This window comes from Rhodamnia argentea, chromosome 5, assembly GCF_020921035.1.
Source record: "Rhodamnia argentea isolate NSW1041297 chromosome 5, ASM2092103v1, whole genome shotgun sequence".
Taxonomy (NCBI): Eukaryota; Viridiplantae; Streptophyta; class Magnoliopsida; order Myrtales; family Myrtaceae; genus Rhodamnia; species Rhodamnia argentea.
The window spans coordinates 32,313,588-32,327,727 of NC_063154.1; the positions used below are offsets into that span (position 1 = coordinate 32,313,588).

The window sequence follows — 14,140 nt, forward strand, 5'->3', positions numbered from 1 at the left end:
TAGGCGTCGGAATCTCATCACCTTTTTCATAGGCAAGGAAAAAAAAACGCAGGCAGAGCTGCACTGACTTACCCACGATAAGTCCGAAATCTCATCACCTTTTTCATAGGCAAGGAAAAAAAAACGCAGGCAGAGCTGCACTGACTTACCCACGATAAGTCCGAAACGGAGGTAAGTAGGAGAATCGATGTCCGACAGCCAATTTTCTGGGGTATCGGTAGTTCTTTGCTGTGATGATTGCCATATAACAACACTCATTCTACAAAATAAATAAATCCAACTTATGTATTCACACAGCTTCGGAAGGTATGAGCAAATTACAAACACGAATTGCAAATGAACCTACATATTGGAAGGAACAAACCAACAGCAAGCCGCACACACGAGTGCAGTAACATTATGTATGAACTTACAGAATGTTAAATTCGCAAGTAATAAACCTAGTCCGAAATCATTTTTTCCCCATACTCATGAAGGATTATGAACGACATCTCGAGCCAATTTTCCCCCTATACCGTTAATATACAAGCTTTTGGTGCTACGCCTTTAGACGAACAACGATGCAGGATATGTCGTCCTTACTATCTCTATTTACCGCTTCAGCCACGAGGCTCTTGGCCGCCCTCAAAGGGTCCTTCATCCTCCGAGCAATGTCGATCGCCTCCTGATTAGACATGACCTGCATCAACGCAGCCAATAGTAAACACCGAAAACCACGATGAACAGTACCGAAGATTTATGAAGAGCGAATGGAAAGGGGGTGGATATCACCTTCCATAGACCGTCACTCGCAAGGATGAGAAAATCAGTGTCTTGGTCGACATCAGTGCTTTGTACATCGGGATCAGACCGCAAGTGCGATTTGAGGTTCTTGTCTCCAAAAGCACGAGACACTGCCAACTGGCCATTCACTCTTGCAACATCTCCTGATATATTGTAAGACAATTAAATTACTTATCTGTGCATGTTTGAGGTCTAGCTTTCCATTTTCTTGACACAAGATCTAGTACCGACAAGAAAGGATTAAGTTAGCATTGGTGATAGTTCTCCATAGAAACAGTGACTATTTCTGTATGTAATGCGGAACCTACTTGGCAGATTAACATAGGCCTTCAACTATGAAAGCACGCTCTTGATTCTACATTTTGTCATGCAAAGGATGTGCTTCTTACGAAATTATCAGTCCGCTGATCTGATTCATCATGCACAGAGTTGCTTCCCCATGCACTCATCAATTGATCTCCCCAGTAAGACCACATTCTTATCTCCTGATTAATAATCTGACTATTCTCTCTATAGAAATTCTAATTTTAATTAGGTGCACAATGAAGCAGCTACATTTTGAAGGTGCTGTCAATATCTGTTGTACAGAATTGGCCTACAAAATAGGCATGTTGGGAAGATGGCTACAGGTGTTAAGCTAAACTTTGCTTATATGAGGCATTCATGCACATTGGACATGCCAATGGAAACCCCAAAAGTAGTTCTCCAGCCAAATGCTAAAGAAGCAGAAGTTGGTGGATCAAGCCCTACCAAATCTAGAGTTGTAGAGAATGTGGAAATTCTACTTCACCGTGTGAACTGTAAGATGATTGCACACTTGTGCTTACTCATAGGTATGTAAACTAGTAGAAATATTCTAATCTAGGGTTCATTTTAAGAATATCAGCTGCATATCCACAGACAAAAAGCTGAAGATACATTAGAGATAAGTATTAATTTCGAAGGCAGAGAAGAAATAGTTCAAGGAACAAGAAGGAATTCACTACGAGAAACTGGAGAATGTAAAATGCTAGGAGTGTTTATTTCAAAGGCATGAGAAAATAAGAATTTGACCAACAATCATGATTCTTCTTCATGGAGTCACCAATCAAGCATGGCATCTGAATTTTCAATTCCCACCAAACCCTACCTTAAAAACAAAACCTTCACAAGAAAGAACTAACGGAGGATAACTAAAAAAAGCCTCAGTTATTGGCCTTAATTGGATTTTCGAACTATAAGAAAGATTTGAACATATGCCATCTCTCCTACATACCCACATGCCTCCAGGTCACAACAATGGACAAGAAGAACAGCTATCCATGCCGTTCACAAATTAGATAAATGTGCAATGTCCATTGCTTTAAAACACAAAGTAGGATATTGAGATTCTGACTGCTGGTTTAACTGATGTTGTTTTGAATGAACCAATCTAATTGGTCTATTGAAAAATAAAAGGAACCATAAGAAAGATTTCGAATGCACGTTCTATAACAGAATGTGCTTGGATGTAAACAAAAGCTCGTAGCCCTCGATTTCTCAAACCTCGAACCTGTTATACAACAGGTTACTTTTCTTAGTACTTACATACTAAGTTACTAGCTATGCCATAAATCTAATACATAAATACAACGTGTAAACATGGGCAACAGCTCATTCCCTACTAGGTGGGCCATATGAATGGATCTCTCGCCATGTCAATGTGATCTTAAATAGTTCCATGTCCTCCAAATTTGAGTTTTCATTTGTGTCCCATATCCTCCTCGACCAATTTGGACATGACCAACATAAAGGAGATTTGTTGAAAGAAAAATGGCCGAAAAACAGCCCGCCCTCATCATTTTCTGTACTTCTTGTAATGAGGAGATTACACCATGAAAAAGACTGTTGAACAACATATTCTATTGCGAACAGAAATACACCGTGTAACTCAGTAGCAGCAAAGACCATTGAAACCGTAGTCCATGTTTGTGATTGATCACGTCAAGGTAACATACTATAGGTCTATTCTAGACTACCATAGTATCATCAGGAACATAAATATAGATAATTTATCCTCAAAAAACGCATAACTCCATCTTGCACATTTGAGTAATAAATAAAGATGCTTAAGTGACAGGAAAGAAACAGGAGGGCATTCATTGAGTTGAATCCTCTCGGCATTTTATACACTCTTCACTTACGGTATAGTGGAAAGATTAATTCATACTATTTTGTATTTCCAATCTTTTGTGCCTAATCTGGAACATGGGTGGCTCCCCTTCTACAGCAGCTTTGTACAGGGGCAGTAGCCCTTAGTACCTTCTTAATGGAATTATGCATATCATTCCAGCAACAAAAAGTGGAAACCGAAGATCACAAAATACCAAAACTGAGCAAAGGTTGCTGTATGAGAGACAGTTCTGGGTGGTTAGACGTGCACAATCAAACTCCTGGCGAGCTCTCCGTAGGATTTATTGTTTCTCTGTGCTCTATCCAATACTACGTCCTTTTAACCATGCAGATAGTGGAGATCTTTTTCTTGAAGTCTCTATCTGTCTCCATCGGTCTCCCATGCCCTCTTTCCTCATTTATCTCTACTATAATAGTACACATTCTTGTTGAGAAGGACGCACAAGAAACTGCTAGAGTTCCAAAGACAAACATCAATGGAAAGTGAAAAATTGCTGTCCATAGAAGAGAATGTTTTTAACTCCTTTTTAGGCATTTCAAGCTTTGAGCTTATGCCCTTTTATGTACCAAATCTATTTCATGTGGTGAGAAAAGGTCAACATATCCCCACGGTCAAGGTACATCACTCAAAAAACAATGGGAATTTAAGATGCAAGTCGGTACATAGAGTAACATTTGTTAGTCTCTCTTTCAAGAGATCTATCATTAGCTTAGAGAACAAATTGACTCTAGATGGAGAACACATTGATCTAACTCTAGAGTCAATTACAGCACAACGTATAAGGAAAGAAGTTTCAAGTTTGCAATTGTGAGATTGTATTAGCTTTGTGGAGCCAGTGCTGAAGTTAAAACTTAATCAAGAGAAGGTCCCAAAGGGGATAGAGCCAAACATATGGATCTCTTTCGTCATCAAACATAGGGTATGATCTACATTTTTGTGCTTTGATATCAAGCAAGAGAGAGTTTTTCTTTTCATTTTTCTAACAAAACCTTCTTTTACCCTAATCTTGCATTGCAATTCTTAGGATCAACATACCTTGCTACTGCCGGATTCATCTGAAGTCCGAAATCATGTACATGCTTCATATTAAAATCTCCATCAATTGTTATCGCATATTACATTAAGGAAATAAACGGAAAATTCAACTGCAGTGCAGGATCAGAATGCAAGAAAAAGAAAAAAAACAGCCACTATAATCTACCACATGCAACCATTCTCAATGATAAGCAAGTCAGCTATTCAACTCACAGCAACTTTTAGCAAAGTGTTATGAAGAACACCAATAATTATTTAAACAGTTCCTTATCATTTCTGCCTCTAAAATGCCACAAATATTAAGGAAAATGGATCAAGTGAGACAACAAGTACAAATTCCATTGTAATTGCGCATGGGAAGACACAGGCATAAGTTCATTTGGTAAATATTGCAACCCAAGATAATAAGAACAGCATTTTCCACGTAACTAGGGCAGGGTACATGGATATTTTGCACTATTAATCTCTACGTGGTGTCTTATCCTCCTTGACAGGATCTGGCGTGTATATAAAACAAATATGCATACATGTACATGTTGTTGTCACGTATATATGCATGTCAAAGAAAGAATGTTAAAACTTATAAAGTGCACCTAGAAGATATGCCAGTATAATTACGACCTCCAGTCACTGTTTTACCATCATAGAGATCTTTTTCCTCAAATATTTGCAAGTTTCAGCATCACTTTTTAGCAGTCATATGCAATAACTTTTGAATCACACTAAGCTAAATGACATACTACAAAACACATATAAGGTGTTTCAAAAGTAAGAATTTTAAAGCAAAATTAAGTCTTTATAACACTAGATACATGGGTATCATGTGCTAAAGCTTGTGCTAGATAGCAAGAATTTAGAACAAATCAATTCTGTGCAGCCAAAATCAATACTAGTAGACTACAGTGAATGTCCTCAGAACTGGAACTTCAGGCAAGCAGCACTCCGATCTAAGCACAATATATGGATTTCATGGACACGGTAAACATGTGAAAGATTTCCCTGCACAAAGCCCTTAGGACCAATCTCATTTATGATGTGAGCTGGGGTTTACCAGGGTGACCAAGTTTTTACAGCTCTAATGAATAATGATAGCTGTTTTAGTCAACCTCAAGTTCAAACCTCAAGCTGACAAAATGACCCCGACATAACTTGAATTAAGTTCTTCCCGGTAATCTAATGATCAATGACATCATAGGCAACCCCACTCAGCTCATGTAAATTCTATTCCATCCAGAAGGAGTTAGAAAAATACTGGCGCAACATTCATCTCTGAAGTTGATTTTTCATCCCAGTAAGAGACGGTGTTAAAAATCATAAAGCAAAAGGTATACTAGCATAAGAATTAGGTCAGACCTGGCATGTTCGAGACGAATCCACCTCTGTTTTCAATGCTGCCTCGCTCGGTGTTAGGCTCATGGTCTATAGACATTTGTACTGCCTGTCCTTTCCTCGAAAGTACAGCCCGGGAATCTCCAACATTTGCAACCCATAGCTTGCTCCCATTTACAAGGATTGCAGTGACAGCTGTGGACCCACCACGTCCTAGGTCAGGATTGTGTGACAAGATTGCTTGATCTGTTTTCTCATAGGCTCTAGCAATAGATCGGTCCGGATCAGTCCAAAAGTTCTCCTGGACTCATTAAATTGAAAGATCACAATGTAAGAACAAATCTTTCCGATGACTAAGGCATTATTAAGTACAATGGAAATTGCCGATATCCCTTTTCTTATAGGCTTTTCACCATATCAGTCTAGCCTCTTCAGGATATTCAAAATGTGAAAGGAGTGCAAAAAAGCTGTTGCAACAGGAATTTAAACCGGTGCTACTCAGTGTCAAGACTTGGTAGAATTTTCCGTACGCCAACTGAAATCCAGTGATAAAAGGCTATATGACTAGTACATTTGTCAGGTTGCAGTACACGCACCAAGTGTAACATTTGCCTACTCTTAGATTTCTTGTAAGTAAACCTGAAGTGCTACCCTAGTATGATCCCTCCCGAGTACCGTGTTGGACACCGCTGAATTGGTTGGAGAGAAGCATCATCATGACACAGGCAACAAACACAAGAAGAGGTTAACGACAAAGAAAAACTCAAGCAAGAGAAAAAAAGGTAGCATGACAATGGAATTTAGGGTAATTAAGCTATTGGTACTTATTCAGATTTCGTTCTCACTATCTGTTGACAAGGTCGAAGCTATTATATCTAATTATTTTATCAATAGTTTTCATCAATAAAAGAAAAAATAAAAAAGTAATCTTAAGCCAAGTTGACATAAGAACTCAACCTCAAGTTGACTCAAAAATTCAAACTCGATACTTGACTCAAGCTCCATGGAGCTTCACTTCTCACTTATACTCAACTTATTGGGAGCCAGACTTAACTAGCCGCATGACTACCGAACAACGAAGTTTCTAATTAAAACTCTATTGACATTATGCTCAGACACGAGCTTTATTTATGTATTTATTTATTTTAACAACAAGGAAGCTCACTGTTAGGTAGGTAAACCCCATTCCCACGTAATACCAAACTAAGTCCTTATTGCCTTAATCCGTCCTCTTCCACATTTTTAAGTTGCTTGGATAGAAAGCTCAAAATGGACTTCTGTTCCCACAAATGAATGAAGCTACAGACTATGTAAAATAGGTGTGGCTGATGAAAAATTTTAACCAAGCACTGCAGTCAATTGATTGTATGCTCGTTGACTGATTTGGAGAAAACAAATTGTCGGAGGGCATATTCTTTCTCTAAAAGCAAGAACTACAACTTTAATCATTGTTTGATTCTGTATAGACTACTGTATGTGGATCATGAGAAAACTAATTAGATCTACTTCTTCCACTATCACCATGGCAATCAACATGTGAAATATTATATCATTATTACTGAGAGAGATGATGTGCGTAACAAAACTTCCCTCGTAGCTAATATGGACTTGCCCAACAATCTACTGTGAGCCAGTCAAAGCACAATAATTTAGAGATGGCTCCACTAGCAGCCATGGTGTAGGCATGACAAACTCAAGCTGATTGAAAATCCACTACAAGATGATATTTCAGCTTCTGATACATCAAAAAAGAATGTACCCTCTATTAAGCTGCAAGCCTCCCAAACCAAGTTTTTATTACTTTGACACTTCAGCTAGTTACATTCAATAGAATCCGAGTGAACTAGACCACCCAACTAGTCAAGTTCAAGTACCTACACAAGAGGACCTTAAAAAGGGGATAATACAAAAGAAGATGAAAATGAAGAGCAACGAGAAATTTAAGTTCCAAAGTCTACTGATGCATAAAATTCTGTATCCCTACTTTTATTGCCAGGGGATGCTTTTCTGAAATTATGGTCTCTCTAGATACTCTCATTCTCAAGCAGTGTAAGAAGCCGATAACAGAGTTACTAGTGCAAAATATTTCTAATTAAGTAAACAACTGACCTCATTCAGGATATTTTGGAAAAGATGCTTCTGCAGATACGCAGGTACGCTATCTCCTAGATGCCCATCAAAGATAGCAAAAAGACCAAGTTCATGTCCATGGGTCCGATGAAATTTCGCGACATGGTAGTCTTCCATGGGATGATTCGCTTTCCCTTTTATTAAACTAAAGCCATACTTGAAGGGGCTCTGATGGCTCCTTCCCTTACCCGAGTTACATGAGGAACGCCCTCCTACAAGCTGAAGAGCGGGCGCCAAGAAAAAGAAAACATTTGCTTGTCAATAATCGGCCATCTAAACAAAAAATCAATGCTTATGTAACTACCAATATCGAGATGACATTTCCCTTCTTTCGTATCGGACAAAGGTGGACAAAGGTACTGAAGATTACGCAGATCAATCAAAGTTGAGATTGATCCTCCGATCAGCAACAAGCATCTCTTTCCACTCACCTGAGAATACAGAGACTTGAAGCAGCATAAATTGTCCATATAATTCAGCATCCACCGCTCACTGGCGCCCTCCGCCGCCTACCATCTACTTCTGCAACATACCAATCAAAACACACTCAAGAGTTGACAAAAGACCCATCTCGAAGAAAACTCCCAAATCCCCACCACAATCAACATCAAATCAAGCAATTCTGACCAATCTTCAAAACGAATACCCACCAGAACAAAGACCCCTCTCCCCGAAAAAAAACCCCCAGAATCGAGCCTGAACAGATCGTCGCAAGGTCTTACCTTTACCGACACCCACCGAACCAAAACGAGCGGCAACAGCCCCCGCGTCCACTGCCACCGAGAGAAATTCAAAGACGGGTGATGAAGCACGAAGACCACCTCGCTGCCCGACGCGACGAGGAGCGAAAGAAGGAAGAAGCCGACGCTAAAAATGAAAAACCCGTCTCGATTCCGTAGTCGAATGGGCAGAGAGAGAGAGAGAGACAGACGGACAGAGAGCCGGGTCGCACGTATTGACTTTGCTAAGTTTTTTTCCTTGTATTGTCTGTGCGTTGGGTTCGGTATTTTTTATTACTGACACACACACACACTGTTTTTGGGTAGATACGTAGACGCGTCTTATGTTTCACCTTCAAGCTCTCCTTACTGTTTGTTCCATTTACTGCTGAATTTCCCCCTCCTCCTTCCTCAGTTTTTGCCTCGCGCAGTTGGTATTTAAGGCCCTCTCTCTCTCTCTCTCTCTCTCTCTCTCTTCCGCAGTTCAAACTTCAAAGTCAACTCATCTTTTTCTCCGTCGCTCTCTTTTTCCCTTTTTTGACACCGGTTGACCCGACGGCAACTCATCTTTTAGTGTTCCTTTCCATTCTCGTAATCCCGGCCACTTTTGTTGGTTCGCAATTTCCACCCCGATGTGATCGAATTCTGACGCGGAATGAGCACGTTTGGACTTGTGTTTATCGTGCACGCCCATCTGGAATGCCATTTTCTTGGGAGATGGAATGGCTGTTAAACTCGAACTACTTACATTAAAGATGAAAAAGAGAACTTGATTTAATTAGGCTCTCAACTCGTCCGAATCTTAATAGGCCTTAAATGGGTAAGTGCTGTCCGGTGGACTCGGAATCGCATTTACGAAATTCTACGGGATTTGGGTTAGATTTTGAATTATATGACGAAATGATTTGAAACTTGTATCGTTATCAATAACGGGTAAAACCGTCATATTTTTCTTTTTCAAAAAAAATAAGAATGGTATTTCAACTAGATGGTCTACCGTGCCCAAGATCTCAGCACTAGTGCCCGAAAAAGAGTCACCCAACATCAAGCCCAAGTCCCCAACGATCGGGTGAGACCCCGGTGACATGCTCTAGTCCCTGGAGCTCAAGTCTAAGACCTAGGTGACATACCTAACTATCACACCTCGTCGACACCAGTGCTTGTTCCGGGCTTTTTTTCAAATTGCATAAAAAATATATATATATTTACCAAATTAGGGGGAAAAAAACTTATTGGTCGCTGCCGAGCCCGCTGCTCTGCGTTATGACTGCAGAGCGGGTTACGCTTGGCACTACGATCGCTGAGCAGACCCCAAATCGGTAAATAGGTTTTTTTCCCCCTAATTTGGTAAATATATATATTTTTTATGCAATTTGAAAAAAAGCCCGCTTGTTCCTCGCCGACGCCCATGCCCAGTTCCCCAATGGTTACTCGAGACCCCAACTCCTATGTCAAGGTTGTTAGGCTCGGGACAAGCACCCGAGCGCGGTTCAAACCTCCCCGGGACCTTAATCGTTGGGCTCGAATCCCTCAAGACCTAGGTTATACTCAATTTTTTCTTAAATGTGTGCTTCATAATTTTCCAATGAAAAACAATTGGAAAGCGACTTCCATATTATTTGCGAATATTACCAAATATATGAATATTCATTTCCGTTAGGAATAAGTTCCACTGAGAATATTTTTTGTCAAAATTTATCGGGAAACAAATGGAACCTTAACGAAAAACATTAATTTGTCTTACTTTTTACTTTTTTTCCAGTAACACCCTTACATCGAATTATAAGAAAACACTCACTCAAATCCATGATAGTTACCGTTTTAGAATTCACTTTAGTGGTAGCTATAAAAATGTCAATGGCACTTTAATAATTGCAAAGGGAACACCAATCCTAAAAGTTCTAATTATTGATCCTATAGGTAGAGATATTGACTATCGGTTTTTACTTTGAGATAAGGAGACCAAAAGCTTTTTAATTAATGCAAACTTTCCAACCAGATCCATCAATTTTTCATGGGAGAATTATCCAAAAAGTCCTAAACATATAATGTTTGTATCAATTTAGTCCATTTGGTTGATCGGCACTGACATGGACTTTTTTAATAATAATTTCATATTTTTTTCTTTTTTTTCCTTTTTTCTTTAGCTTTTTTGTTTCTATAAACCCTAGGGCCGGCGAGGGTCGCCGACCGAACCCGCTGACCATAGGTGAGGGCTGGGACCCCCTCGTCGGCACTAGGCCGGCGCATTGCGGCCCTCGTCAGATTTGGACAAGCAAGGCCGTCGTGACCATTGCCCGGCCCAGGCGAAGGCCCCGTCGGCCCGGGCCAGCGAGGGTCGGTTGGCAACCCCCGCCACTTCTAGAGCTTAGAAACAAAAAAGAAAAAAAATTCAAAAAATTCAAAAAAAAATTATGAAAATATCATTAAAAAAAAGTCCACCTTAACACTGGCCAATCAAATGAATTGAAATGGCACAAAAGCAAATGGTTTAGAATTGAATTGGCCAAAAAAAAATTATGACTAAATTGGCATAATTACAATAGGTTTAAGACTTTTTTGATAATATTTCTGATTTTACTTTGCAATGAAATCTCTGAATTGTATATATTTCTAGTCAGACCTATCCTTTCGTTCAAAGAAATCGAAATATCAAGATATATGCGTATACAAAATTTTTCAAATAAAACTGTCACTAGTGGAGGAGAGATAACTGCCAACGTGGACAAGTCTAGTGGGACCAAGTAATGGGCATGACTTTCTTAATATAAATAAAAGTCAGACGAGGGGAGAGAAGCAAAGACAGAGACAAGCAGTTTTGCTGTTGCGCAATCAACGAATGATGCTACCTAGGAAGCCGTCAAACAAATCACACGCAAATATTTCCCATTCGAATCTGCGTGTCTCCCCCTCTCTCTCTCCTCGCCACGTACTCCTCCCAGCTCTCTTTTGCCATCTCATTTTCGTCAAGCCATGCACGAATCCATCTTCTCTCTCTCTCTCTCTCTCTTTCTGGGTGCAACAGAAAGAACATTCTTTTCCGCGACTTCTCTGCAGATCTCGTCTGCATCTTCTTTTCACGTTTTTGAGGGTGGGATTGGCTGATGTTGATGATGGGTGGTGGGTCCATGTTGAGGAGGAAGACTCTGGGTTTCGAATGGGCCAAGAGTTACTACGGCGGCGGCGGTGATCGTGCCTCGGATTGGTGGGACGAGATTGACGAGTCCGAGCAATGGCAGAAGGGGATCTATTATTCCTTGTGTGCATCCTACGCATTGATTTCTTTCATTGCTTTGGTATGTCATTATCTGCTGCTAGCCATTTGGTTTCTCTTCGATCTGTTTGAGTCTTTGTTGTTGTTGTTGTTGTTGTTGGTGGTGGTGGTGTTTGTGTTTTGGTAGGAACCTATTGAGGCCATACCCTTTAGGCTCGTGCCTGCCTTTTCTTTCCATTCACTTATGTATTTTTGTACGGCCGCTGATTGTTTTTCTTGTTTTATGTTTAGTCTTCCGCACGCGCCCTATAATTTATCTATTATCAGATTAAAGTAGAGCCTGTAAGCTGCTCGTTACATTGAGTTGTTTTCCTTTTTCATTTCTGCACTGTAATGTCGTCTTCAGGTGAGTTTGATCATGAAGATGTAATGAGAAAACTTCTGCAGATCTTTGCTCTAGGTTTCTTCTTTTCTTGAGTGGAGGTTGTCATGTTTATGTCATGGACGTTCGCAGAACGCAGGCTTCTTCGCATATGCGATGTTATTCATCGTCTTGAATTGTGAACAAGCTGAAATCCTATGATGGTTTTTCGACTGTTTGTGTAGGTGCAACTGTGCCGCATTCAATTCAGAGTGCCGGAGTTCGGTTGGACGACGCAGAAGGTTTTCCATCTGATGAATTTTGTCGTGAACGGACGTAAGAATCGCCCGGATCTTCTGTTTTCCTACTTGAGGCGAATCGCGTTCAAACTTCTATACTAATTCTTGAATCTGCATTTTTGTCAGTGAGGGCTTTCATGTTTGGTGTATACAAGAGCGTGTTTCTTCTCCGTCCCAAGGTACGTCTCATTGCTTCACCACCATTTATCAGCCTCTTTATCTGTAGTATCCGAGATTAGGAGTAGTGTACAAAACTGTTGAATAAATATGGTATCCAATTCCTATAATTCGAACATTTGTTTATCGACAGGCGCTAGAAATAATGCTTCTCGATCTTCCGGGACTATTATTCTTCTCAACGTACACATTACTAGTCTTGTTCTGGGCTGAGATATATCAGCAGGTATTGTTTTGTATACTAATGTTGTCTCTTATGTCGTAAACCGTCACATGTATAAAGTTAGTTGAGTTAATGGTTTATGAAAGTTTTTCTAATCGAACAGGCGCGAAGTCTTCCTATCGATAAGCTTAGGCCGACGTATTATTCAATTAACGGAGTCATATACTTCACACAGGTAAGGTACTTCATTCTCATTTCTATTTACTTTCGAAAGACACCGAATTAACAGGATTCGATTCTTGTATCCGACTTAATGTCAGTCAAATTCGCAATTGTGGCAATAGGTATGCATCTGGATCGGTGTAAAATTGAGCCCGAGTCATACAGCGATCGTGGTTTCGAGACTCTTTATGTCAGGTCAGTGTTCTTAAGGCAAATCATGGGACGGCTTGCGGCGCAAGCCTTTCGTTCAGTCTTATTACCTTGTGCTTTCTTCTGCTTCCTTTTACTGGTATTTGAACTAATGGTTCGTAAATAGGTTCGTGCTAAGCGGCATTTCCTTTTACCGGTATTTTCCTTGTCTTGCGATTGACGCCGCATAGTCGTTTAATGTTGGCAGCTGTTTCGTTTTGTGCTGCACTGGGGTTTCTGATATACGGAGGCAGGTAACCTTGGAAACGATCTCAACCCGACAGTTGCTTTCCGTACTTCGCGACCTAAGTTGCTGTTATCTTGTGCAGGTTGTTCGTCATGTTGAGGCGCTTTCCTATTGAATCGAGAGGCCGACAGAAGAAGCTGTACGAGGTGCGTATTCCATGTGATCATCGAGTTCGGTTTTGTAAGCTTAACGGTACAAAAGAACTTGCTGCTATAGACAAGGGTAGAAGCGAGGAAATTAATCTCCTTTCCAGAGTGACTTACGCTTCTTTAATGGTGGTATTACATCGTGACTAACCATGCTCTGCTTCTGAGATCTCGCTGCTACGCATCCCTCGAAGAAAGGTTAACTTACTTCAGCATACCCACTTCATGAATTTGGTAAATGTGCAGAAGAACATCTACTTCGCTTGAGCCAATTTGGGTGGCCAAAGTTTCCCATGACACCACTAGAATTCATATGATAGCAGACTTTACCCTTTGATTGCTTGGGCAATCGGAATTCATATAACTGTTATTTACTTCACAACTATGTCGATTCGGTCGCGCATCGTAACAAATCATGTCGCAGGTCGGCTTCGTCACCGCAACTTGCTGCACTTGCTTCCTGATAAGATGTCTAGTGGTGAGTTACCACAGTACAAGCTCTAGACTTCACTAGTAAAAGCCAGAATCCCGAGTTCCTATCGGATGTTTACGCCCGTCCATCTTTCAGGTCTCTATTTCGGCTTTCGACGACAATGCGGACGTCGACGTCTTGGATCATCCGATTTTGAATCTAATCTATTACACGGTAACTTCATTATCAGCAGATCGTTTATCTATCAGTGATATTGATGTCTGAATATGTGGCTCTTACTGCGCTCTCGCGGCGGCAAGAAACTTGATGTGTTCGACGTAATTGTTTTTCGATGCAGTTGGTGGAGATCGTGCCCTCGGCCTTGGTTCTCTATGTCCTGCGGAAGCTGCCCCCGAGGCGCATATCAGATCGATACAATCCGATTGGATGAGAGGCTTCAATGGCTGCTCACCTGCTGCGTAATTGTTTCATTTCATTCATCTTTCTAAGATGAGATGGTCATGGTATTAAATTGGAAAAATTTCCTGGAAGCGCATGTTCA

General features: G+C 40.5%; 2 protein-coding genes across 2 annotated transcripts; one reads left to right on the forward strand and one right to left on the reverse strand.

The window, feature by feature from the left end:
* Positions 1-237: 237 nt before the first annotated feature.
* On the reverse strand, positions 238-8,397 carry LOC115755152 (probable protein phosphatase 2C 10). Its single transcript, XM_048278420.1, has 6 exons — positions 8,152-8,397; positions 7,861-7,951; positions 7,409-7,648; positions 5,324-5,600; positions 772-926; positions 238-679 (listed from the first exon to the last, which is right to left on the reverse strand). The coding sequence occupies exons 2-6, from the start codon at positions 7,909-7,911 to the stop codon at positions 539-541; spliced, it is 864 nt and encodes a 287-aa protein (XP_048134377.1). The 5' UTR covers positions 7,912-7,951; positions 8,152-8,397; the 3' UTR covers positions 238-538.
* Positions 8,398-10,997: 2,600 nt separating this feature from the next.
* Positions 10,998-14,140, forward strand: LOC125314946 (tobamovirus multiplication protein 1-like). The gene is made up of 11 exons (XM_048278421.1): positions 10,998-11,444; positions 11,969-12,059; positions 12,149-12,201; positions 12,333-12,425; positions 12,526-12,597; positions 12,707-12,779; positions 12,982-13,027; positions 13,103-13,166; positions 13,591-13,644; positions 13,735-13,812; positions 13,937-14,140. The coding sequence occupies exons 1-11, from the start codon at positions 11,253-11,255 to the stop codon at positions 14,027-14,029; spliced, it is 909 nt and encodes a 302-aa protein (XP_048134378.1). The 5' UTR covers positions 10,998-11,252; the 3' UTR covers positions 14,030-14,140.